The sequence below is a fragment of the Ursus arctos genome, unplaced genomic scaffold (assembly GCF_023065955.2).
Source record: "Ursus arctos isolate Adak ecotype North America unplaced genomic scaffold, UrsArc2.0 scaffold_5, whole genome shotgun sequence".
Lineage (NCBI taxonomy): Eukaryota > Metazoa > Chordata > Mammalia > Carnivora > Ursidae > Ursus > Ursus arctos.
Window position 1 is genome coordinate 45,312,629 of NW_026623067.1, and position 26,397 is coordinate 45,339,025.

The window sequence follows — 26,397 nt, forward strand, 5'->3', positions numbered from 1 at the left end:
ACTGACTGAGCCACCCAGGCATCCCAAATGGTATTATAGTTTTAATTGTGGTGTCCATGTGTTCACTTCTGGTATACAGGAATATAATTTATTTTTCTGGATTGATCTTATACCCTGTGACCATGCTGAACTCACTTAGTTGTAGAAGGTTTTTTGGTAGCTTCCTTAGGATTTTCTATGTGGAAAATCAAGCTGTGCAAAAGGGGATAGTTTTATTTTTTCATTTTCAATAGATATGCTTTTTATTTCCTTTTCTTGCCTTTTTGCACTGGCTAGAACTTTCACCACTATGCTGAATAAAAGTAAGAGTGAACATCTTTGCTTTGTTCCTGATCTTAGGGGCAAAGCATTCAGTATTTTTTAACATTTTTACCATATTTTTTACCATTTTACCATTAATGTTAGCTCTAGGGTTTTCTTTCTTTTTTATATATCAAATTGAGGATGTGCCCTTCTATTCCTATTTTTCTGAGTTTTTAATCATCAATATGTGTACAATTTTTTCACATGCTTTTCTGCATTCATGATACAATCATGTAATTTTTCTTCTTTAGCTGGTTAACATTGATTGGTTTTGAAATACTGAATCACACATTCCTACAATAAATCCCACTTGGTTGTGGTATATAATTCTAGTTATAAATTACTGACTTATATTTGCTAATATTTTGCTAAGGCTTTCTATATCTTACATTCATGAGGAGTATTGGTCTTTATGTTCATTTTTTTATATCACCTTTTATACCATCTGGTTTCAATATCAGGGTAATATTAGCTACATAAGTGTACCTGAGAAGAGTTTCCTTCTCATTTTTTCTGGAAGAGGTTATTTAGAATTGATATTCATTATTATTTAAAAGTTTGTAGAATTTTCCAGAGAAACGATGTAGGCCTGAAAATTTCTTTTTCTAGGAATTTAAAAATTATGAATATACTTTCCTTAATAGTTATAGGGGAATTCAAATAATCTATTTCCTATTGGATGAATTGTGGCTGTTTATCTTTTTTGAGGAATTGATCCATTTCATCTACAGTCAAATTTATGTGTATGGAGTTTTTTTGTTGTAGTTCCTTTTTATTGGTTAGATGTCCGCAAGGTCTGTAGTGGTATCTTTGGTTTCACTCCTGATAGTGGTAGTTTATGACTTCTTTCATTTTCTGTCAGTATTGCTAGAATTTTGTCAATTTTATTGATTTTTTTCAAAGAATCAGTTCCTTGCTTCATTGACTTTCTTTATTGTTTTATGTTTTCAATTCCATTGATGTCTACTCTTTCTTTATTATTTCTTTCCTTGGGTTTATTTTGTTCTTCTTTTCCTAGGTTCTTGGGGTAACAACTTCAATTACTGACTGATACCTTTCCTCTTTGCTAATGAATATATTTAGTGCTTTCCCTCAGTATTGCTTTAGCTGTCCCCACAAATTTTGAGATGTCACATGTTCATTTCCTCTCAAAGGCAGTACAAGCTAGGATTGAACCCAGAGTTTGGATCTTGTATTATCACACAAGTGGTATTTAACATTTGTCTCTCCTCATTTTCTATTTCTAGCCTCAAAGAAGATGTACAAGTAAGTCTGATTTAAAAACAAACAAACAAAACTACTATGGATAATTAGGGGCAGCTACTCACTTTACAAAACATTTTTATATACATTTACAAAACTTTCTGCTGTCATGATAAGGAACTCCCAAGCTCTTCTTGGACAGGTACGCTGGTTATAAATCATTAATGACTTCCCACAAGTACTAGACAAAAAAACAGTGATAGAACTTTTGTTATAGTCCTACAGGTCCCTGATGCTCTTTTTTTTTAAGCCTATTTTCTTTCAGTTGTTCATATTGGCTCATTTCTGCTATTCTATTTTCAAGTTCATTGATCCTTTCCTCTGCTTCGTCATTCTGCTGCTGAGCTTATCTATTAAATTTTTAATTGTGATTATTGTATTTTTTAGTTTTAAAATTTTCCATCCGGTTCTTCTTTATATCTGTTATTTCTTTGTTGAGGCTTTCTATTTTTTGTTTGTTTGTTTGTTTGTTTGTCTCAAGCACATTTGTAATTGCTCATTGAATCATTTCTTTTTTATGGCCTCTTCAAAATCTGTCAGATAATTCTAACACCTGTTATCTCAGTGTTGGTATCTATTGATTGTCTTTTTTCATTCAGTTTGAGGTCTTCCTGTTTTTTGATATAACAAACCATTTTCTATTGAAATCTGGACATTTGGGGTATTGTGTTGAGTTGCCTAATCTTACTTAAACCCTCTATTTTAGCTGGCTTTCCCTGACACTGCTCCAAAGGGGAAGTAGGGGTATGTGTGTGCCACCTCATCATTGCCAGGTTGGATTAGAAGTCCAGGTTCTCTACTTAGCTACCATTGACATCTGAGGGAGAAGACTGAGGTGGTGGTAAAAACACTAATTCTCAAAAAGGCTTCCTCTGAAACCACCCTGACAGGTAGGGGAAGGGAGGCTCAGTAGTTGCGGTGGAGGTCGGAGATCTCTACTTGGTCTTTGCTGGAATGGTGGGGCTAAGGTGACAAGTTTTTGTTTGTTTGTTTGTTTGTGTGATGTTTGGTTGGATTCGGGGCATTATTGTCTAAAAGTTTTCTGTCTTGCTATGTGGTCCCTTTCTATGTGGTCCCTTGCTATGTGCTTCTTTGGCTAGAGAGTAGGCTTTTGTTATTGTTTCTTCTTTTTCTTTTTCTTTTTTTGGTCTGTGACTATTAGCCTTTCTGGGCTGTTGGATTCTTCGACTTTAAGTATGGGGTATAAGAGGCAAAAAAGAAAACCAAGGAAACTTACCACCATGTCATTCCTTGGGTCCCATGGTCCTGGCCAGTCTGTCATTTTCTTTCCACTTTCCAGAGTATTCTTATGTTTATATTATATACAACATCCAAGATTTTTAGTTATATTTAGCAGTAGGAATAGCAAAAAAGTACATCTGCTCTATCTTCTGAGAAGCAAATCTTTGCTTTCTGGCTTTAATAGTCATACTTTCCCAATGTCCGATGCTACCAAAAATAGTCCTCTTTTCATACTCCTTTTTTAACTACTTGGCCTATCTACTTTAGTCATTCATACAAAGAAATTGAAAGTAAACCCAAACCAACTGGCTTCATTATACAAGGTGATATAAAAGAATTGGAAGATTTGTGTCCAAGACCATCATTTAAAGAACTACTAAAGGACCTTCAGCCACAGAGGTAGGATACTCCTTGTCCCTCCAGTATCAAAATGGTCATATGTAATTTGATTAACATTGTTCACCTATGAAGGCCATCTCTAAAAGAATAGGACAGAACATTCTGTAGGATTAAAAATGCATAAATAGCTCACCTTCACTGTCACAGCATTCTAGGATGGAAGGGTCTTCCCGAATTACTGAAGTCAGAGCATTGACATCTCCATTAGAAGCTGCCTGATAAACCATGGTCAGGTCAACTTCCTCAGATGAGTCACCTTCATGAATCAAACAGAGATACACTTAATGTGTTTCCAAATTCACTGAAAGAATAACACCCACAATATCACCCATAGAAGTGATTCATGAAAACTTCTCTGATGAATGCAGGGAGGAGGCTGAGTCATCCTCCTCACAAGCATCCTCAATGCTTCTGAAGAAAGGTGGACCCCCTGTGGGCCATGTTGTAACATCACCATCTATTGGGAAGGAGTCTGAGGGATTAGATGTCCTCTGAGATTTTATGATTCAGGCTACTCAAAATCAGTGAGACCAGAGAGGAAACTGGGACCATTATGTTGGTTCTAGGTTTCCCTCTTTGATCTGAAACATGTTAAGCTTTTCCTTTCAATGACTCAGTTTACCCAACTCTGATAGAGATATTGCATTCTTTATTTTCTGTTCTCCTGATGTACCCTCCAACCCATTCCCTACTGCTGTGGACCCTGAGGGCTGACACTTGCTGACCGTATCACCCAGACCTCCTCACTCTCTGGCTTGCCCACAGGAGACACTGGCAAGAGACTGGAGGGGAGAAGAGACAGAGGTAGGGGATTTCTTTCTGCCTTCTCCTGGTGTAGTGTCTAACAGTAGCTGCTTCTCTCCCACCAGGAGGTTCTTTCACCCCAGAACCAGCTCTTACTGGGTTCCCTTTGGTAACAAACAGTTCTCTCCACCCTGCCTCATCTCTGTATCCCTTCACAAAACTCCTTCATTTGAACCAGTTGGGGTTTCATGACATGTTGTTTCCAGAAGGAACAGACCTATAAACAACTCCTTGGAATTTGGTAGCCACCTGTATTATACCTTTGTGCACAACTGAACCAACTAATAGTACTGCCAAAGGTGAGAACAGAATTTTGGATCAAGTGACACCAGGGGAGCACTGAAGGACTGGGAGCCAAACTCTGCTCATGTGGAGACCCCTAGTGAAGCCCTGTGCAGAGCCACTCTGATTTTACAATTTCTCCCACACACAGACATTATTCAGGGAAAATATGTGTGTGCAAGAAAAGTTTTTAAAACTGTTTTTCTATGAATGTGGACATTACACCAGAAATACTTTACAGTTCTAATCTTTAGTTGGCAGTGATCCTAACCTGTTGGCTGAGTTTCTCTGCCCCAGTACTTCTGGGAAGTCATTAGTGATTTTTTAACTAGTTGACCTGTCCCAGGAGGAGCCTGTTATTGAAAACAGTTCACTTATGACAACAAGCTGCTTTGTAAAGTGAGTAGTTGCTCCCTAATTTATCTACACTAAATTTGTTGTTCTTGGGGGTGTTTTTAAAGCAGACTCACCTGCACATTTGCCTGGGGGCTGGAAGTAGGAAGTGAGAGATGTCAATGTCAAATGCCCCTTCTGGGTAAGTGTGAGGACCCTGGAGCCACACAACTTGGGTTCAAATCCTAGTTTAAACTAACTAGCTCTGTGAATTTGAAAATTACTCTCTCTGTACCTGTTTCCTTATTCCTAAAATGGAAATTATGAGGGGTGCCAGGGTGGCTCAGTTGGTTAAGTGTCTGACTTTGGCTCAGGTCATGATCCCAGGGTCCTAAGATCGAGCCCCGCACTGGGCTCCTTGATCAGCAGGGAGTCTGCCTCTGCTCTCTCTCTCCCTCTGACCCTCCCCCAAGCTCATGCTCTCTCTCTCAAATAAATAAGTAAAATCTTTAAAAAATAATAATAATAAAATGGAGATGATGATGATGATGATGATGATTATGACAACCACCTCTCTCTTGAAGTTGTTGTGAGGAATACATGAGTTAATATTTAATCATATATGCTTTTAGAACAAAGCTTGGCATGTAGTAGACACTGTATATACTTTGCAACTACTACTATTACTTTGCGAATGTGTGTGTGTGCGTGTGTGTGTTTAGAAGTATTAGAAATCTGGAACACGTAGAGAAGAAGGCCTCTTTTTGACGATAGCTAGATAAAAAATCCATACATTGCATAGAACATTTAGTTATTAGAAACCCTCTCAGGAATCTAGACATTGTGTTAAGATTTCTCATGATAAGGGCACCTGGGTAGCATAGTCGGTTAGGTATCTGACTCTGACTCTGGCTCAGGTCATGATCTCAGGGTCATGAGATTGAGCCCAGAGTCTGGCTAGCACTCAGCATGGAGTCTGCTTGAGATTCCCTCTCCCTCTTCCTGCATCCGTCTCCCACCCCTGCCCACTCATGTTCTCTTTCTCTAAAATAAATAAATAAACCTTAAAAAAAAAAAAGATTGCTCATGACATCTTTGGGCACAAAAAAATAGGGTGCAAACTTAAGGACAAAGATGGGCCTGGTATCTGGTTGTATGACCACATCCAAAGATGCTGGGAATGTCACCTCAGGAAGAAGATCCTGGTGGTAGGCTGAGAAGCTCTGTGCTAACAGCCTGTTTTATATAAGATATATATAAAATCTTATATATATTCAATATTCAATATGGAGTTCAATAAATGAGTTCAATATTGAGTGCAATAAAATCTGTAAGGCACATTCATCACACTGTTGAGCATGTATACAGTTGAGAGAAGCAAGGAATACACTGCCTGATAGAATCCCCAAAGTAACTTCCCAGGAGGATTCTAATAAGATTGTACTTAACGGAGATAAACACAAGGCAATGTATCTTAGTTTGTAAAACACCCAGTCACACTTATTGAAGGGTGGGTGAACTCACAGTTTTTGTTGGTCAGTATCCCTCACCATACTGGTGACCTTAATCTGAGCATTCTCTAGGGACCAGCTCTTCTCCACTTTTGGTCCATGGGCTGATTCAGTGGAGGTGACTACATCCCTGCTCAGGGGCAGAATATGTGACCTGGAACTAACCCACTCAGCACCAGCATTATTCTGGCCACAGAGATCGGGTCAGGGATGTGACCCAATCAGAGGCCAAGAATGGCAATATACGTTGATTGGGATTGCTGGGAGCAATACTCTTACTCTTGCTTGCTTTGTTCCACCACCCATGAACCTGGAAGAGACTGGGAGACATCTTGTGGGTGAAAAGACTGTCTAAGAATAAAGAAAACACAAGGAGCAAAGCTGAGTTCAAGCAGTAGAAGGACATAGTTGAGACCTGGTGACATCATTTGAACTCCTGAATTAAGTCACACTGCAAGTCACCACCAATAAATTTAAATGTGCCAGTAAATTCCTCTTTCGCTTGTCAGTTTGCATACAGTTTGTGTGTTTGTTTTTCCTTCTGATCACTAAAAAAGTTCTAATAGCTAAAAAGTTTTAGCAGTGGCACATCAGAAAAGAACTTAGTGTTTTAGCTGCACAGTTTGCTTTGTAGGAATGAACAGTGTGATGAACTAGGACATTGGCTGCATTATTAATTGTTTAGTAAACAGACTGAAGGAGGTGATAGGTCTTTTCTGTTCTTAACTGGTCAGTGTCATGTTGAGGTCCATGGCCTGTGGATTAAATGGGCTATTGGTGGCTGGAGAACACTCAGAGTAACCAGAATGGGGTGTGAATGGATTCCATTCATGTCACTTGAGGAAGAACTGAAGAAACAGATGTGTTTACTCCAGAGATTATTCCATGGGGCCATGATAGCAGCAGCCTTCAGATATTTGAAGATTCTTTTCAGTTAAAAAATTGTGGTGAAATATATATAACATAAAACTTATCATTTCAACCCTTTTTAAGTATATAGTTCAGGGGCATTATATACATTCACACTGTTGTGCAACCACCATCATCAATCATTTCTAGAACTCCTCATCTTTCAGAACTCAAACTCTGTATCCATTATGTAGTTACTCTCCATTCACCCCTCCTACAGCCCCTGGAAACCACCATGCCACTTTCAGTCTCTATGAATTTCACTACTCTAAGGAATCATATAAGTGGAATCAACAGTATTTGTGCTTTTGTGACTGGCTTATTTTACTCAGCATAATGTCCTAGGTTCATCCATGTTGTAGCATATGTCACAATTTCCTTCTTTTTCAAGGTTGAATAATATTCTATTGTATGTTTAGACCACATGTGGTTTATCCATTCACCCATCGACAGATACTTGGGCTGTTTTCACCTTTTGGCAATTTGAATGCTCTCACAAACATGGTATTAAATACTTCTTTGAGACCGTGCTTTCTTCTTTTGGGTATAAACTTAAAAGTAGAATTGCTGGATCATATGACAATTCTATTTTTAATTTTTTAAGAACCACCATAATGTTTCCCACAGTGGCTGCACCATTTTATATTCCTGCCAAGAACACACAGGGTTCTACTATTCCCATGTCCTTACAGACACTTGGTATTCCCTTTTATTGTTTTATTTGTTTTTTTTTTAATAATAGGTAGTCCATAGGTGTGAAGTGATATCTCATGGTATTAATTTGCATGGCCCAATGATTAGTCATGTTGAGTATCTTTTCATGTATTTATTGGCTATTTGTATATCTTCTTTGGAGAAATGTCTCCTTAAGTCCTTTATCCATTTTTAAATCAGGTTGTTTGATTTCTGGTGTTAAGTTACAGAAATTCTTTATATATTCTGGATATTAACCCCTTGTCAAATATATGACTATTTTTTCCCATTCTGTGGGTTGCCTTTTCTTCTGCTGATCATGTCCTTTGATGCACAAAAGCTTTTAACTCCGATGTAGCTCAATTTGCCTCTTTTTTCTTTTGTTGTCTGCCCTTTCATCATCATATCCAAGAAATCACTATCAAATTTAATGTCACAAAGCTTTTCTCCTATGTTTTCTTCTAGGAGTTTTATGGTTTTAGGTCTTATGTTTAGATCCTTGATTGATCTTGAGTTAATTATTATATATGGTGTTAAGGTAAGGGTCTGATTTTTATTCTTTTGCACATGGCTATCCAATTGTTCCAGCACTATTCTTTCCCATTGAGTGGTCACAGCACCCTTGTTGAAAATCAGTTGATTTAAATGTATGATATTATTTCTAGACTCACAATTCTGTTCCATGGATCTATAGGTTTATCTTTATGCCAGTACTATAGAGTTTTGATTACTTTAGGTTTGTAGTGTTTTTTGAAATCTGGAATTGTTGAGAACTCCAACTTTGTTTTTCTTTTGTAAGATTGTTTTGGCTATTTGGGGCTCCTTGAGATTCCATATGGATCTTAGGATGGATTTTTCTATTTCGCAAAAACAAAAAATTTTTTGACAAAACCATTTATATGCAGAAGATCTACATAAACAAAACATAAATTCTTCCATCTCTTCTTTCTTCTTTCCTTATCTATTATCTATTGTTCTATCTAATATCATTGGAATTTAGATAGAGATTACACTGAATCTGTAGATCTCTTTGGGTAGCACTGATATCTCAATATTACCTTCTAATCTATGAAACACAGGATGCCTTCCCATTTATTAGTGTCTTCTTTAATTTCTTTCAGCAATATTTTGTAGTTTTCAGTGTATAAGTCTTTAGCCTCGTTGGCTAAGTTTATTCCTAATCATGTTATTATTATTTTTTTGATGCTGTTGTAAATAGAATTGTTTTTCAGAGAACTTTTTAAACAACTTTATGGTTAAATTGTTTTGTGGAACTCCAGCAGTTAGAAATAGTAGTGAGTGAGAGTGACAGAGAAAAGGGTATTTTAAGTGTTAAAGCACTGTAAAAATATTCCGGGTCACTCAAGAGGTACTGAGTTTCCTGACATTGAAGATGGCCAATCTTGGGTAGATGGCCACTAAGGAAGTATATTATAGAAGGAATTCACACAGCATGAGGCACAGCATCAAGGGACAGGAAGATGTGTGAGGCAGAATAGAATCTACTTCAAAGTTCCTTCTAGCCCTGAGCTATCATTCTATACAGAGCCATTAAGAAATAGGAAATGAGGGCCTTCCACAAAGGATGTGTAAAAATAGTCAATTTAAGTTGAAGTCAGTGCAAATAATTAGGTATAAACTTAAGGTTTTACAAAGAATTTCTGTGGAAATAAGAAAGTGTGATATAGAAATGACGTGTACAAAGAAAAGGATGAATGAATCTAAAACAGAAGCAAGAAAAATTTTTTCTACCAAAGGTCAAGAAACCATTTATATGCGGAAGATCTAAATAAACAAATAATACATGAATTCTTCCTTTTCTCCTTCCTTCTTTTCTTATCTGTCTATCTCTGTATGTATATATCATCTATCTATTTTTCTGTCTAGTATTATCTAACTACCACCTGGAACATGTTTTGAATGGCTCTAGCCTCTCTAATTGTGTGAAAGTAAAACAGACTTACGTATGGGTGCATAAAGAGAAATTCCAGAATTCACTCAGAGGGGGAGAGGCTGAAAGTAGATAAAATGGAAAAGAGACAAAGAAGTAGGAAGAAAGAAGCAAGTGAATAGACTTAAGATATGTTTTATAAAATGTTATCTGTGTATATGTATAAATATGAAATATGTAAGACTGGAAGGACATGAATCAGAAAGTCAATAGAAATCATCTCTTAGATGTTCTTTAGAACCTTCTATACTATATTTTCCAAATTTTCTATAACGAGTTTATATTTTAAAAATCATCAAAGTAAACCAAGTTTTTTTCTTAAATGCTGAGGAAAGTGTCTTATAAGCTTTACATTAACGTGCTACTAAAAGGGTAAACAGAGCCTGGTGTCTGTAACTGAGAAAACAAGTCCTAGATATCTGACAAAGTTCTGAAAAAGAAAAAAATATATATATATGTATTTTTCTAATTCTGACCTTTATAAATACCCTAGATTAAACAAACAGGTACATATATTAAGTTTTAGTTAAGTTTTACTTAAAAATTGGAAGGATAGACATTCTTGGAATTATCTATTTCCCTCATTTTTCATGGTTAAAAACCCTATGTGCCATAAATTATCTACCTAATCCCAAATGCCTAGCTCTTTAATAGTGGGATGTCAGATACGTGAGAGGCTTTTAGAAGTGTTTGAGATTAGAGGAACTTCCTCAGAATTTCTCAGATTTTACACAAATGTCGGCCTCTTTTCTAGAGCTTCACACAGTAGTTCTGCCCTTGAGTTATTACTGCAGAGTTTCTTGGGAAAGTCATTGCCTGCATCAATTACTGGCCTATTTTGTTGAAATTTACCCAGAGTCAGCTTGACACTTGTTCTGCTTAAGCTGTGACCATTTTGTGGAAGAGTCAGATCAATGTAAGGATAGACTGGGTATTGTAGTTTCAAGAATCAGACCAGAGTGGTCTTGAGAGGCTTTCTTTAGTTCATTCTTTTCTGAGGATCCTTGGGTGCTGAACCCACCGTAGTACCACCATGAAGTCCGGATTTGTTTTGGCTAACAATAGAGGACTTTGTAGATCTTCCTTAGACTGTTCCTCACAGTGGAGCTGATTGCCAGCGAAGAAGAGAAGTTTGATGATTCATCCATTAACTCGACATCTAGGCCAGTGAAATTGTGGGGACAAATGTTGTAGAGTTTCTGTCATTAAGAAAGACATTCCCTAGTGGGAAGACAAGTGTGTAAATGACAACTGAGATATACCAGGGATATGGCAGGACAGAGGAAGAATGAATAGTTCCCTAGGCATTCTCTTAATTCAAATCCTTCTCTCCTCCTGCAGGATTATCCTGGGTGTTTCATGGACAGTAGAGAAATTCCATTTCAGGGGTTATGTGGGATGACCTATCAGTAAGGTGGTGAGGCTCTTCCACTTTTAGGGAGGATGCCAAGCCTATACGGTACCCTGATGGCTCCATGTGACAATATTGCCACCCACTGGTGATGAAGAGTCCCTGTGGGCCTTGACCTGGTCCCTGAACCAGGATGGTACCAGTTCTGCTGGAAATTAAAAGCCAGTCTGGAAGTCTCTGGCAGTGCAGAAACAAGTTTAAGATCATTGATACAGTTGGCTGGCATTGAAACAAAAGTAGTTTCATATGACTCAACATATGTATCATGTGACATATTGCATACATACTTGGAGGCAATGTAGAAAAATGCTAAGAGCATAGACCCAACCTCCAGAGTTTGAATCCCGGCACTGCCACTTACCTGTGAGCGATGTGACCTGGGGGGAGTTGCTTAACTTCTCTATTCCTATTCTTCACTTGTCAAATGGGATAAGAATAGTTACCTTCTGGGGTGCTGTGAGAGCTAAATGAGTTAATCCATGTAAGGTGATTAGAGCAATGCCTGCACAGAGTAAGCAGTCAAACCATGCCAATTATTATGAATATTACTTCTTTGACATAGATAGGGCTCTCTGTCTTCTTTGTCCTTAATGAGACCCTTTGCATTACTGAGCAGGCTACAGAGATCTTGTGAGCTGAAACATTTGCTATTTCTCCTGTTTTCTCTTCCGTCCCTTGGGGTTTATTGGCTGAGGCTTTAAGAGTATTTTATAAAGTGCCAGTCATATGTGAGGAGGAAAAAGAGTCTTTTTCTAACATTTTAAAGAGAAAAATAGCTTCAAGCATTCTGCATATACCAGCTGAGAGAACAAGTACTGAAAAGAACTTTCATGCCCTGGGAGTGGAAAAGGGAATTTCATTCTCTGGGGCGGAAGTCTTGCAACAATATTATCTCAAGGGTAAATATGTGGTATGTGGCCACAGTCAGACCTTTCTTAATAACTGGATTTGTGATGCAGCACATGTTGTGTTTCTTTGAATCTCAGCATCACTGTGTCCCTTGGGGTGCTTCTTCTGACCCGTGAATGCCATTTCACAGTTGGTATCTCTACTGGATCTGGGGTAGTTGTGGGGTGGGGAGTGGGGGCGCTGGGAAATGGAATTTGCTATTTTAAGAAGCACGTCTGTGTTGAACTTCAGTAATGATGCCTCTCTAGAATGTATTTTCATAGAATGATCTTCTTTTAATAATACTAATTCTTAAAAAGTAAGATCTCAATCTTCAATGCATACGGCTTTGAGGATATGTGCAAAGAATGGATCAATTGAATGATTTAGCAACCATGTTCAATGGGTTTTCTCATCCATTGGAGTCTTGTGGAAATCTCCTTGATGTTAAAATATTGTGTTGATAAGTTCTTTGGCAACTAGACAGGTATAAATTTTAAACGAATTTTGCGAAGGACTGTACTAGCCTAGTTGGTCTTTCGAAATTGCAAAGTAGGACAAGTGCTGTTATGTCAACCACCCTTCCACCTACCTCCCTAACTTTCTTCTGGGTCAAATATATCACTCTACCTACCTCTTTTACTTCCCAGAAATGACAGGTTTCCACATCATGTATTTGCCATTTTAACTAGGGACTCTGGAAGTGAGGAACAGGTGAGGAGGCAGAGTTTGTTAGGGAGGAGAAGACATGACAACTGTTTTCAAATACTAGAAAAACTGGAAGAGGATTTAGACTTGCTTTCTTAGATGCACAGGGAGAACTAGTCCTAATGGGTAGCAATTGAACTAATTAAGACTTTGAAAGACTAGAGCTTTACAGAACTAAGAGAGATTATCTTGTGAGCTAGCGTGCTTCTCATCACTGCCCACGTTTAAGTGGGTTCTGACCAAACATAGCTTGGAATCCTGGATTAGATACCTGTGTTGAGTAGAAGCTTGACCTCTAAGGTTCCTTTCACGACTGATGTTCTATGTGTCTTTCTCACATCTGTGGAGAACCAAATAACAAATAACCTATTATTGATGAATAATGACTACTGGGCTGGGAGGGATTTGGAGAAGGAGGTCTTCCTTGGGTCCTCTAAAAGGCATCCTCTGAGTGGCCCTCTACTGTGGCCACTTATAAAAATGCTCCTAGTGCCTTGATCCACTGAAAACAGTTGAAAATAACAAACGTAGTTTGAGTGGCTGGGCCATTGTCAAAGATGGAACCCTGTAGTCCCTTAGCTTTGCACTGCTCCCAAAGCCCCGTTGCAGACACATTCCGTCAGCTGGGCTTCCACAGATGTTCTTGCTGTCTTGACTCTGCTTTCTCCTTCTTTATCAGTAATTCATTCCCAGATTGGACATGATCTCTTATTTTTCTTTACTTACTTTTCTTATTTTTTCTTTAAAATTGCTCTGACCCTGAAAATGTCCATATTTGCTTTCTGTCCACAGTCACAGACTGACAGAAAGTTCCTGAATAGCTGTCTCATGTGTTTCTAAAGATGCCTGAAAAAATTGAAATGGAATTGTGGAAGACTTCCTGCCATGGTTTCGCTGCTACTTTTTTTTTTTTTTTGGTAACTATTTTTATTTTTTATTTTTATTTAAATTCAATGAGTCAACATATAGTACATACTTAGTTTCAGATGTAGTGTTCAATAATTCATCAGCTGGTATAACACCCAATGCTCATCACATCACATGCTCTCCTTAATGCCCATCACCCAGTTACTCCATCCCCCCACCTACTTCCCCTCCGGCAACCCTCAGTTTGTTTCCTATAGTTAAGAGTCTCTCATGGTTTTTCTCCCTCTCTAATGACTTCCCATTCACTTTTCCTTCCCTTCCCCTATGATCCTCTATGCTGTTTCTTATATTCCACATATGAGTGAAACCATATGATAACTACTTTACAAAAGGCAGAGAATAAAACCAAACCTAGTGAATAAATCACTCTTTATATGATTGCACTAGAATTTTGGCAGTATGGCTTTGCCTTTATTACAGGAAAAAAAATCTCTAACATTAGATAGTAGAAGCTAGAGTACTGATGAATATATTGTAGATACTTGATAACTATGTTTATTGACTTAATCGGCATATTCTTTTCCAATTGACAAATTGAAGAGAGTAGATATATGAACTGAAGTCTCATTTTTCATAATTTTTTGTAAGAGAGTTAGGAAAAGTGGTGGAAGAAGGTATATTCTGCTCCTTTAAACAATTTTATAAGGCATATCACTAGGATTTTAAGTAGAGTTGAAGTAAATGAACGGCTTCCATCAGCTGTCACATATTATGGATATATGGTTAAAGTAAGGCTGGTTTAAACCATATTTATCAGAACTTTGAGTATGTAATATTGTGGGGTCTAAAAGAGTGACAACAGAAATTACTTCTCAGTAACTAACAGATTTGATTTCTCAGTTAAATCTGAATCTCATCAAGAATCTTCTGTTTGCACAATGAGCATATTAGCCAAGTGTGTTATTGTGAACCACTCTGGGTTCAGCTCTATTTTGTAAAATGAAGGGTTGACTATATTCCTAGATCTCAACACTGGCTATGCATTAGAATCACCTTGGGAGCTAAAAAACAAAAACAAACCAAAAACAACTGATGCCCAAATATTATCCCCAGATATTTTGATTCATTTGATGTCATTTTATATGTTATTTTATTTACAATACTTTATTGATTATAAAAATTACAAAAATACAGATAAAAAGAACACATATTCTTAAAGATAATCACTGTTAAGATGTTGATGTGTTGTATGTACTTGACTTATGTGGCACCATGGGCTTCCTGAACACCTACTTCCTTCCGGGAGACTCTGTTCCTCTACCTGCCTATTTAAAGTAGTGAGGGAGTATGGAGAAATGCTAGCAGAAGCTGAAGCCTGGAAGCCTGAAGGATCTGGCTGCTTCAGAATGAGCAATTGTGAACCTCTGCCCTTTCCATCTTACCCTTCAGAATCTGAACTGTTTCATAACCCCTGTTCTGCACTCAAAATGGACGGGACTGAAAATGAGTGGTAACCCAACTCACAGGCTGTATAAATAAGAAGGCAAGTTCCTGAGGAGCAGGTCAAGGGTGATATTAAGAGATCTAACAACTGGTTTATCAGAGCCTCCATCAGAATGGAGGCAGGCCTAATAGCTGGAATGGGATCTGTAACTTTTTAGCTGCTAAATTGTGCCTAATGTATATGTGTTCCTGGGGAATGATTGGTATAGGAAGATGGGAGGTCTCTATTGATCTGAGGGTATAGAGATATTTTAATATTGTAATAATCAGTGACTAACCGTTCTGAGCATAGTGCTGGAATTATACATATCTGTTTATTTTTCACAAAAATAAGATCATGCTGCACATGTAATTTTTATTTTTGCCCTTTTTCACTTAATATTTGATCACAAATGTCTTCCCATGTCACAAGGTAAGATTTTAAAATGTTATTTATAAAATGTGACATAAAATCCCATTGACTGAACTTAACACAACTGATTTGATCACTTTCTTATTATAGGACATTTAAATGTTTTCTCTCTTTTTGAAGAATCATAAATTTTGTGGCTATTCCAAATAATGCTATAATATTCTTGCACATATATCTTTTCCCACATCTTTGACTATTTCATGTGGACATATTTCTAGAAGTGAACATGGGAGTCAATGCATTTGACTTTTTGTCAAATTGGCCTCCAGAAAGTTAAATCAACATACCCTCCCCAAGCAGGGCTTGAGAGCACACACTTCATCTTTCTTAGATACTGCATATTATTATTTTTTTAATTAATGTTGATGTGAAAGAAAAAAATAGTATATAATTTTTAATGGCCATTTCTTTTATTCTTCCTGAGAGAAAAGTTTTTCCATCTGTTTATGGCCATTTTATGAATTATTTATTGATGTCCTTTTATCTCATGATTTCAAGGCATTTATCTTTACCTAATTGATTTGAAATACCTTTATATACAGTAAGGACACCAGTTTTTCACCTGTTACCCATGCTGCAGTTATTTTCATTCATTGCTACTTAAGTTTTCAGGTGTTTTGTTGGTTTTTGAAAAATACATCTTCAAAATTTATGGATATTGCATTTACAAAATTTATTGCATTGCTCTTATGATTAGAGAAGTCAAAATTTGTGGGACCTTAGGATTACTTATATGTTAATATTTAACTATAATTAATATGGACTTTCTAAACTACGTTTTTATATGCTGCAATTTTTTTCCAAATAGCCAATTATTGGATAATTTTCCCTTTCCTTGTTAATTTGTAATGGCAACCTTATCATATACTAAATCATTATTAACTCCCTACAGGAGGCTCTTCCTACCTCCTGTTCACTGAAGCTGTGGCTTGGCAAGCAGGAGCCCAGAACTGCCCTCTTGGCAGTGGTGCACACATGAACTTGGGGATATAGCCAAAGTGCACCTCAGGCACATTCCATAGAGTCTTGTGGTCAGTCCACAGTCAAGGTTCTGAGCTTTTTTGTGTTTCCAGCAGAGTTTTGAATTCTATAATTTTTGGTAGCATATTTGAAGGAATTAAAACACTTAGAACAACCCTAGAGTTAGTAAAAACTATGATACAGTCATTTCTACAGGATAACAAGGTCTCCCAGTCGCAGTGACAGTATCCACTGTTACTGCACCCTTCATGTCTCTGTCACTGTCTGAAGAACAGTCATCATGATGGTTAACAGTTACATCATGCTTATTATGTACCAGGCACTGTACTAAACCCTTTCTGTAAATCAATTCATTCAATTTTTACCTTATGAAGTAGGTACTACAAATTATCTCCATTTTATGGATGGGGAAACTGAGGCACAGGGCAGGAAAATGACTTACTCAAAATCACATAGGTAGTAACCGGTGTAACTCAGAAAAGGCCTCAGGCTGTCAGGCCTCAGATTCTACCCTCTGACCCATGTGATGAGGGAACAGAAGACAAGCTGAAGATAAAGCAGAAACTGACACCCTGCAACCCCCGCCCCCCACCATGGGATGTACGTGACATTCCTCAGGCACTCCTGGCTGCCCTAAAGATAAGGAATGGAAAAACTAATGGTTAACTAACAGAGATCACAGTCCTGCAAGACCTGAGTCTCCCTCAGTTTACACATGTCCTAGTGATTTACAAGGAAGAAGCTTTCTTATCAATAGCCTAACTTCCAGAGACCCATAATTCAGTTTCCTGGAGCCCTAACATTACCATCCCCTCCATAAAATTGAGGGAGGCCGAGGCAGAAGGAAATGTAAATAAAATGGAATTTCTTTTAAACCTGAAGCCCACTGACAAGGACTTGTGATCATTCCTCCCGGAGACTCCCAACTGTCTTCATGTTAGCGCCTCATTAGAGGGAGGGACAGCTTTGGCTTGACAATAGCAAGGCCTCCAATATCCTGCAAGTCTTTAACATATGAAAGTACTTTCTCAACCTCCCTTTTTTTCCCTTACCTTCCCCCAACCCCATGGTATATAATCAGCCACCTCTCACAACCCCGGGGCAGCAGTTCTTTCTCCCCACGGGTCCTGTCCACGTGCTTTAGTAAACCACCAATTTTGCACCAAAGACGCCTCAAGAATTCTTTCTTGGTCGTCGGCTCCGGACTCCACCCCACTGAACCTCACCTATATTCTACGACCTCATCACATGTGCACTATAGTATAGAACTGTCTTTTCACTCAGGAGGCAAAGCTCTCACATACTCCAGTGAACTTGTGACCTTCCATTAGTGCTAGATGGTCATTCTACATTCCATTCTTTCTAACAGAGCCTGTGCCTGGCTCTCCACTCTGCTGCACAAGCTGCGTGGCCCAGCATTCTGCCTGACAGACATCACTGTCCTGGAGTTTAAACTCATTTGTAGCAAAAAGAAAATTCACACATTAACTGAAAATTGGAAACGTATCTATGAAGAGTTGGTTGAACACCAGGGAGAGAACTATAGTGGTAACAGCATAAAGATTCTAAAGTGAGGTTGACTGAATTCTTTCGTTTGTTAAAATGTCAAATGACCAGGAACAAATAATTCTCAAACTGAAGCACAGAAAAAAGGTAAAATTTTGCTAATTTCTTTTATTTTTAAATATTTTCTTTCTAAATAATCTCTACACCCAACATGGGGCTTGAACTCACAACCCCAAGACCAAGAGTTGGATGCCCTACCAACTGAGCCAGCCAGGCACCCCCTGGAATTCATCTTCTAAGGCCCACAAAACTGGTAAACACACACACACACACACACACACACACACACACACACACACACACACAGAGGCACCTACAGAAGAATTCAATTTGTGAGCACAGAATTCTAAGTTTTAAATTAAATTCTACCAGAGAAAATTCAGTTGAATATTGAAAGAATAAAACAGCGTAATCAAACAGTTTATCATTTATAAAGATGTTTTTGATGAGGGAGCAGAAGGCTAGCTGAAGACAAAGCATAAGCTGACACCCTACAACCACTGCCACCTTTCCTGGGGTGGGACAGGTGTGACTTTCTTCCAGAGATCTCCCAACTATCTTAATGTTAATACCTTGCTAGAGGGGAAAACAACTTAATTTGACAATGGCAAGGCCTTCTGTATCTTGTAGGTATCCTGTAAGTCGGTCCTCTTTAGCATATGAAAGTTCTTTTGAAACCTCCCCTTTCCTTACTTCCCCCAGCTCCTAAGTACTTAATCACCACTCCTCAAGACCTTGGTGCAGCCCCTTTTTCTGCCTGTCCTTTCCCTGTGCTTTAATAAAACCATCATTTTGCACCAAAGACATCTCAGGAATTCTTTCTTGGTCGTGGGCTCCGGACCTCACCCCACCGAACCTCACCTATATTCCAAAACCACATCATTCTGATTTCTTGACATCTATTCATAAAATATATTACAGCACTAGAAAAAAGGGGAAATACAGGATAACGTGAGTAAGGAATCTTAAAAAAAAATGCTTAACAGCTAAAAGCTTACATTCTAAGTATGGTTAAGTGCATTTATTTCTAATCAATTCCAAATATATTTAATAATAAAACAATAAAGAAGACAAACTTAATGTAATGCAGTAAGTATGAAGCAAAAAAAAAAAAAAAAGAGAGATAATAATCACAAAGGGAGAGCAAAATTATCATAGTTTTAATAATAGCTGACTTTTACAGATGACTCCTGTTCCATGTACTGTCCCAACAGTATCATTTGAATTAGGCTATTTATTTTATTTTATGAAGTAGGTAGTATCTTTATCCCAGCTTATAGATGAGGATATTGAAGCATGGAGAAGTTTAATTATTTCCCCATAGTTGTACAGCTATTAAGTGGTAGAACAGGACTTAAGAACACTCCACCTGGTTTCATCTTTTGCACAAGGATGGCACAAGAGAATTAATGACAAAACTATTAGAAGTGATGAGATCTGATTAAGTTAGCAGATTTTAAAATAAATATAAAACTAGATAGTTCTCTGTAATAAATAATATAAGCAGGAAAACCAGTCCTAACACAGAAAATAACTCATTACAATGAAAATATAAAATCAAAATGAAATATACTATGGAAATAAAAATAAAAAAAATATTTAAAATCTAATTGAGGAAAACTACAGAATTTTGTTGAGTGATATAACAGAAGAGTTGAATTGATGGAGATATATGCCATATTCCCAGAAAGGATAAACTAAATAAGATAATAAATTCTATTTATTATACAGATTCATTTGTAAGTTTAATTCATTTGTAAGTTTAATGTCATTTCAATAAAAGTTTCAATAGTTTTCTGGGGGATCGGGTTCAGGAAATTGATACTACTTTTAATTTGTAAAAACAAATGGATAACTTTATGCTTTAAAGAAGAAAAAAGAATATATCTAACTATTTGCTTATTTATACATAGAATCTCTCTAGAAGAATACACTGGAAACTGCTTACATTGTTTTGCTTCCAGGGAGGGGAACTGGATGGCTAGGGTGGGAGATTCTTCATTGGATATTGTTTTATACCTTAATATTAATGTAGTATCTTCCAAAAGCAAAAATAAACAAACAAAAAAAGGAAACAAAAAATGAGTAAGAATATACAATACAACTGAAACAAAAAGAGTACCGAGGGAGTTTTCCTCTATCAAATAGAAAACATGGTAAAACTACTAAATTTTAAAAAATGAGATTCTGCCTCAAAACCAGAGAGTAGAGAGCCCAGAAACCTGCCCGGCACCAGCATGGACAGTGAAAGCTAACAGGTAGACTCGCTTTTGAGCAAAGGGATGAGTTTTATCTGGAAGGAGACAGAACACCTTTAACAGAGGACAGGCAAATTAGAAGTAGCCTAAGCTGTGTGAGCTTTCCTGGAGAATTCATTTCCTTCTGATATGGGTTTCCTGCCCAGGAAAATTCTGCCCCTTCCAATTTCCACAAAAAACAGTGGTGCTATGCCATGTATTCATTACCGAGGAGGAGTCAGCTTAAAGGGTAAGATGTTCTCTTGACCTGGGAAGACCAGTTGTCCATGTGATCTTATGTGAATCATTATAAGAATCACTGGCACTCACTGAGTAATTACTCTGGGCCATGCCTAGTTCCAACTGCTTTGTATGTATTCATTAAATCTTTAGAACAATCCTTGTTACAACCATCTTTAGAACAATCCCATAACCACCACTAGTACTCACTGAATGATTACTATGAGCCAGGCATGGTTGTAGGGGCTTTGTATGTATTCATTAATTCAATCTAGATAAGCAATCCTTTTTAGTAGCTTCATCCTAGTTTGCAAGGTAGGAAAGTGAGCTGTAGATATGTTAAACAGCTGGGTCACACAGTAAGTGGTGGCACTGGCCTTGACCTGTTCAGTTTGGCTCCAGGGGCCATTACAGCATTACACGGTATCCCCATCAATACCTCTATGTTTCAGTCTTCACATATAAAAAGTGAGGGAGTTGGATTATACACTGAGGTTCCTTCCAATTCCAAAACATGACTGTTCTAAGTCAAAACACTTCCGGAATCCATCCTGAAATTGATTTCTGCTCTGGCTACCTGAAACCAGATGCCTGTGAGCCCATTTGACCCCACTCTATATTCAGTGGTCATGCTAAGTCAGCCAACTTGCAGCCAAAACTCTAGAACACCATTTTTTAATAGCACTAAGTAATCAGAAGGATAAAAGTGTCGATTCAGGTGAATTTCAGGTGTCCCTCTCACAGTTCATAAAAATAAGTTAGGGGAGACTGGGTGGCACAGTCGTTAAGCGTCTGCCTTTGGCTCAGGGCGTGATCCCGGCGTTCTGGGATCGAGCCCCACATCAGGCTTCTCCGCTGGGAGCCTGCTTCTTCCTCTCCCACTCCCCCTTCTTGTGTTCCCTCTTTCACTGGCTGTCTCTCTCTGTTAAATAAATAAAATCTTTAAAAAAAAATAAGTTAAAAAACAAACAAAACAGTACACCATGTTCTGATTCACTATGGTGAGTTAAAGAACAAAGAAATGGTCTCAAGATTATTCACAATCAAACCACAGGTATCAATGTATAATAATTCTTTTTTTCTTTCTATCAAATGCTGTTTATGTGTGACCTTGTTTGCAGGGTTGGGCTTCCTGAAATGTCTTTTGGAGAAACATGAACAGGTTGCTGCACAGAACAAATGTGCTGAGTAGGAATATGATAAAGGACCTGGCTTCTGAAGTTTCTGTGATGGAACCCAAGCCTTGACCTTGCAAATACCCAGCTTCTCTCACATCAGCTCCACAGGTCACATTCCAGTGTACCCAACATCTCCTAGGATGCTGGTGCCCTTCTCTGCTCCCAAGGCAGCCTGCCATGGAGACTGGATCCACTGCTACCCTGGAAGAGGTCAGGCTGTCACAATGAGTAGAACCCACTGGGCAGAGCTCATTGCAACTGGACATTGAGTGTGGGGTGGACACTTCAGGGCTGTCAGCTCCTGCCAGTCCCACTTGAGGTGCCACTACCTTTCTTCTTCTTCTTGTACTAGGAGTCATGAAGTGGTGGATGGGGTGGGCTATCAGAAACCACAAAGTCTAACTTTCTGGTGAAGGGGAGTGTGAGGAGGGCTTGGGTTTCAGAAGCTGGAGTTAAAATGGCAGCTTTGCCTTGTCCTTTGTGGCACTGGGCAAGTTGTGTAACCTCAGACAACCAAAGATGGGACATATCTCATAGGCTGTGTGGTTCAAGTAGCAAAGCAGGAATAAAGAGTTTAGCACAGCACCTAGCATGTGGGAGCTGTTTAATAAACCAGTTATTGCTCTTCTTCTGATTAATGATGCTGGTTAATATTCTTGGCCTGATCTCCTTTACCTCCCTTTGGAAGCTACTTCCCAGCCCCAGTATGGAGGGTGAGTTACTATGAGTCCATCTTGGTGGCTGAGAAGCGGAGGACAGGGTGGGCTCATAGACTGAACAACAGAGCCATTTGCTAGCTATATAACACTCCTATTGTTAGAATGCAACACTTTTAATACTGAAATCCTTGTTGTATTGCTTGACTGTTTTAAAGAAGGTGGTATTAATTTTACAACAGGAAAAAAATCCTAGTATACTAAAAAAAACATTGTAAGAACTGGTTGATATGTAGTAGTGCAACACCTGTCACTTCAAATTACCATTTAAAAAGATTTAAATGATATTGTGATAACCTGAGATGGAGACAGCTCCCCGTGGTACTTTGGCTGGGAATGCATCGTCTAAATCTAGTCATGAGGGAATCTCAGACAAACCCAGAAAGAGGAAATGTATTAATACTCAGGAATGTATTTAATACTCAGTATTAAAAAAGAGAGAGAGACTGTAGTTTCAAAATGTCAATGTCATGAAAGACAAAGCAAGTGTGCAGAAATGTTCCAGAAAAATGGAGACTAAAGACACACAACTAAATGTAATAGCTAATCCTAGGCTGGATAAAGTACTGGAGGAAATACTATGAAAGATGTTACTGGCTCACTAGAAAAAATCGGAATGGAGACAGATTAGATAAAAGTATACACACACATATGCATATATATACATAGAGAGAGGCAGAGACAGGAAAATATGGGACAGAGAGAGACGGAAAAGAAAGCCAACAATAAAGCAAATGGGGCAAAATGTTAACATTAGGTGAATCTGTATAAAAAACACAAGTGTTCTTTATATTATTTTTACAACATTTCCTTAAGTTTGAAATTATTTTCAAACAAAAAGTTAAAAAAGGATTAGAATGCTATTAAATATTGTACATGTATATTTTAAAATTCTGAGGAACATTTAGAAATAGAAATATCTCCTGTGTAAAACGGATAGTCTTCCCTTTTCCTCCTCCCTAACAGACCCAATAAAACAAGACCATCGATGAGCAAGTGACATTTTTAAGTTTTATAAAGAGAAAACAAATTAAGGGCGCTTATTAAGCACACAAATGTATTTATTAATTGAAAGCTAATAAGTGTTAGGTAAAACCACTGTGATTTTAAGAGATAAATCAGAAAAGCTGAGATGGAGATCATTCTTCTACAAGTGGCTTCTCAGAATCAGCTAACACTCTGCACTGACTGACCGACAGCCTTCCTGATTGAAGTGCTAAGCATGACTCCTGGTTGGATGTGGTCTTTCTGCAAGATGGTGTATATCTGTACACATCACCTACACCAATCTTGCATGTACATGCCTCTAGACCCTCACCTTCTCACCTCGTCTCGGGTGAGGAAGACAGGTGAGATGTTTGTTTCATAAGTGTTTGGTAATAAAAATAGCTACATGTGTAGCAATTTTTCTTTCAGATTCCATATCAAATATCCTTGCATCCAAATGGTTGCATCAAAGAGAAAAAACATGAATATCAATTACTCAACACAGTTAATAATTGCTAAAGAAATGTGGAGTTAATGAATAGAGATGGCAGGAAAAGCTCAGTGTGACCACCTAGCTGACTTCTGAATAAGGCGCTGAATAGAGGATTTGCCTTCTGAAGTTGATCCAGCTAAGTTGTGGGACATAACATCAGGGTTGATGCAGACCTAAGGGACCCGGTGTACCTCCATTCCCTCGGGCTACCACTCCTGGATCCTCCTTGGGATGCATCCTAGGGCAAGAGGCCTCATTCTCCAGGACAGTAGGGCTGTCCTCTGGAGGAGAATAGTGACAATGACACCACTCTCCTAATCCCCAACCTGCTGAATCACTTGCATTTTCATGGCTCTCTAAGACTGTGGATGGTAATTGTTTGGATACAATTAGTCAAGGGCTTCTCTCCTACTAGGCTGACAAGAGGAGCCAGGAGTGGACTGGTTTGTCACAACCTCTCCCAGAAGCTGGTTGATGGGAAGGATGTTCCTATGCCAAACAGACAGCAAGGAAGCAAGTAAGGGCAAGGGGCAGGCTTGCAGCAAACTTGTTTGACTAAACTTGGTCTGAAGTGGGCAACAATACCGGAAAAAGAATTCTCTCATCTCTCCTTTTCACTCTGCTCCTCTTCCTTCACCAAAAGAGGGAGAAGGCAAAGCATTTTCCAAAGGCCACAGATATTCTGCTTCTAAACCTGTGGATTGGTGATTTACCAGCTAATCTTCCTTGATCTGGACCATCAATCTGAAAATTAATCACAGCGTTCTCCTCAGTGTTCCTGGGTTTCATTCTAGGCACCCATTCTAGGTGTTTGAACCTAAAATCATCATGTAAGCCCAGATCATTCTCTCTCTGTCTTCTTTGCCTGACTTTTCTCTGCTCTCTTCCCAAACCTCTTTGAAAATTTGCTTATTCTTCCTTTGGAGGCATCTGTACGTCACACAGAATTTTCACTTTTGCTTTTTCAGCAAAGTGCAAATCTGTGAACTCTAAATTCTTTTTGTTTAGCATTCCCATTTTGGATGAAAAGTTGGGAATTAAAACCATCACATCTGTGTGTGGGAGCTTTAAAAATCCACAACACAATGGAAGAACAGCTTGATTGTGAAAATACAGCTTCATTAATTTGAATTTTCATTAATCTCTACTTCTTCATTAAAATGTACGGTCGATGAAGGAAGAGTACTGTCTAGATCAAACGTGGGTTTTGAAGTCAAGCAGATTTATGCTTGAATCTCAGTGTTGCCGTTTTGTCTGTCGTAACCTTGAGTCAGTCATAACCTTTTCAAATTCCCTCATTGGCAAAAGGGGGGAAAACAATAGTGGGGCAGATACGAGGATTAAATGAGCTGGTCTACGTCCATGTGGCACAGAGCCTGGCTCTGCTAAGTGCTCAATTAACATTTGTTCTTATCAAATGTATTCTATGTAAAGTACCTGTAGAGTGTGCACCAAATAGCTGCCTTTTCCGTCTTCTCTGCCAAATGCCAAATTGCCCTCCAGTTTCATTAAGAATGGATTTTTACCAAAACCCCAGTCACGATATTTTCTGACAAGGGACTTGAAATTTGATATCTTTCCATGCCAGGTAGCAGGCTGAATGGTGGCCCTGAAGATACATCCATGCCCTCCCTAATCTCCGGAACCTGTTCACTTTACTGTGTATGTCAAAAAGGTGGATATTACCTCGTATGTCAAAAGATGTGATCAAGTTAAGAATGTTGAGAGTAGAAGTTTATCCTGGATTATGTGGGTGGCACTCAATGTAATCCATGTACTGTTACTATGACAGAGAGGCAGAGCGTTCTAAGGTAAGAGACACACGCAGAGGACAGGGCCACATGCAGATGGGGCACAGGCTGGAGTGGAGGCCACAAGCAGTCAGAAGCTGGAAAAGGCAAGGCAGGATTCTTCCCTAGAGAGTCCAGAAGGAGCAGGTACCGACATTTCAATTTCATACGTCCGGCCTCCAGAACTGTGAGACAATGCATTTCGGTTGTTTTAAGCCACCCAACCTAAGGTACTTTGTCATGAAGCCCTAGGACACTACTGCAGTGATTGAATCTGCTCTGGAAGGCCTGGCCCTTCTCTTACTGTCTTAACACCTCTACCAGTGAAAAGGCCGTGCGGTGGGCCCCAGCCCCCTCAGGTACCCACAAACACACTCAGGTGCTTATCAAACACGTTACCTCCCAGACCCTGGGCAGGGCTGGGAGTAGGCAAGACCCTTGGGACCACCTGTCCAGCTCCCATTCTCTCTCTGAGGCCTCATGTTCCTCCTTCAGACATCACAAACCTTTTCTTTCCACAATTAGAGACAGAGCTTAAGATGCAAATATCTTCAGTTATATAACATCTCCACTGCAGTAGGAACCTTTGTGTTCTGTAGTAAATGATTTTACTACAGATCCTTCCCTGCATGTGGGCTTTGAGAGGGAAGACAGCCAGGAAGAGCACATGGGACCAGAAGCGATGTTGCTATGGTGAAAGCAAAAAGCACAAAGCAGGAGCGGAAAGCTC

At 38.6% G+C, this 26,397-nt stretch overlaps 1 protein-coding gene across 2 annotated transcripts in view; it reads right to left on the bottom strand.

Moving 5' to 3' along the window:
* Nucleotides 1-26,397, bottom strand: part of ANKRD55 (ankyrin repeat domain 55) — a 369,279-nt gene that overhangs the window by 60,523 nt on the left and 282,359 nt on the right. For both annotated transcript variants that reach the window (XM_057307266.1, XM_057307265.1), the window contains one exon: nucleotides 3,341-3,463. In XM_057307266.1, coding sequence (XP_057163249.1) covers nucleotides 3,341-3,463 — 123 coding nt within the window. The remainder of the gene's footprint in view (nucleotides 1-3,340; nucleotides 3,464-26,397) is intronic.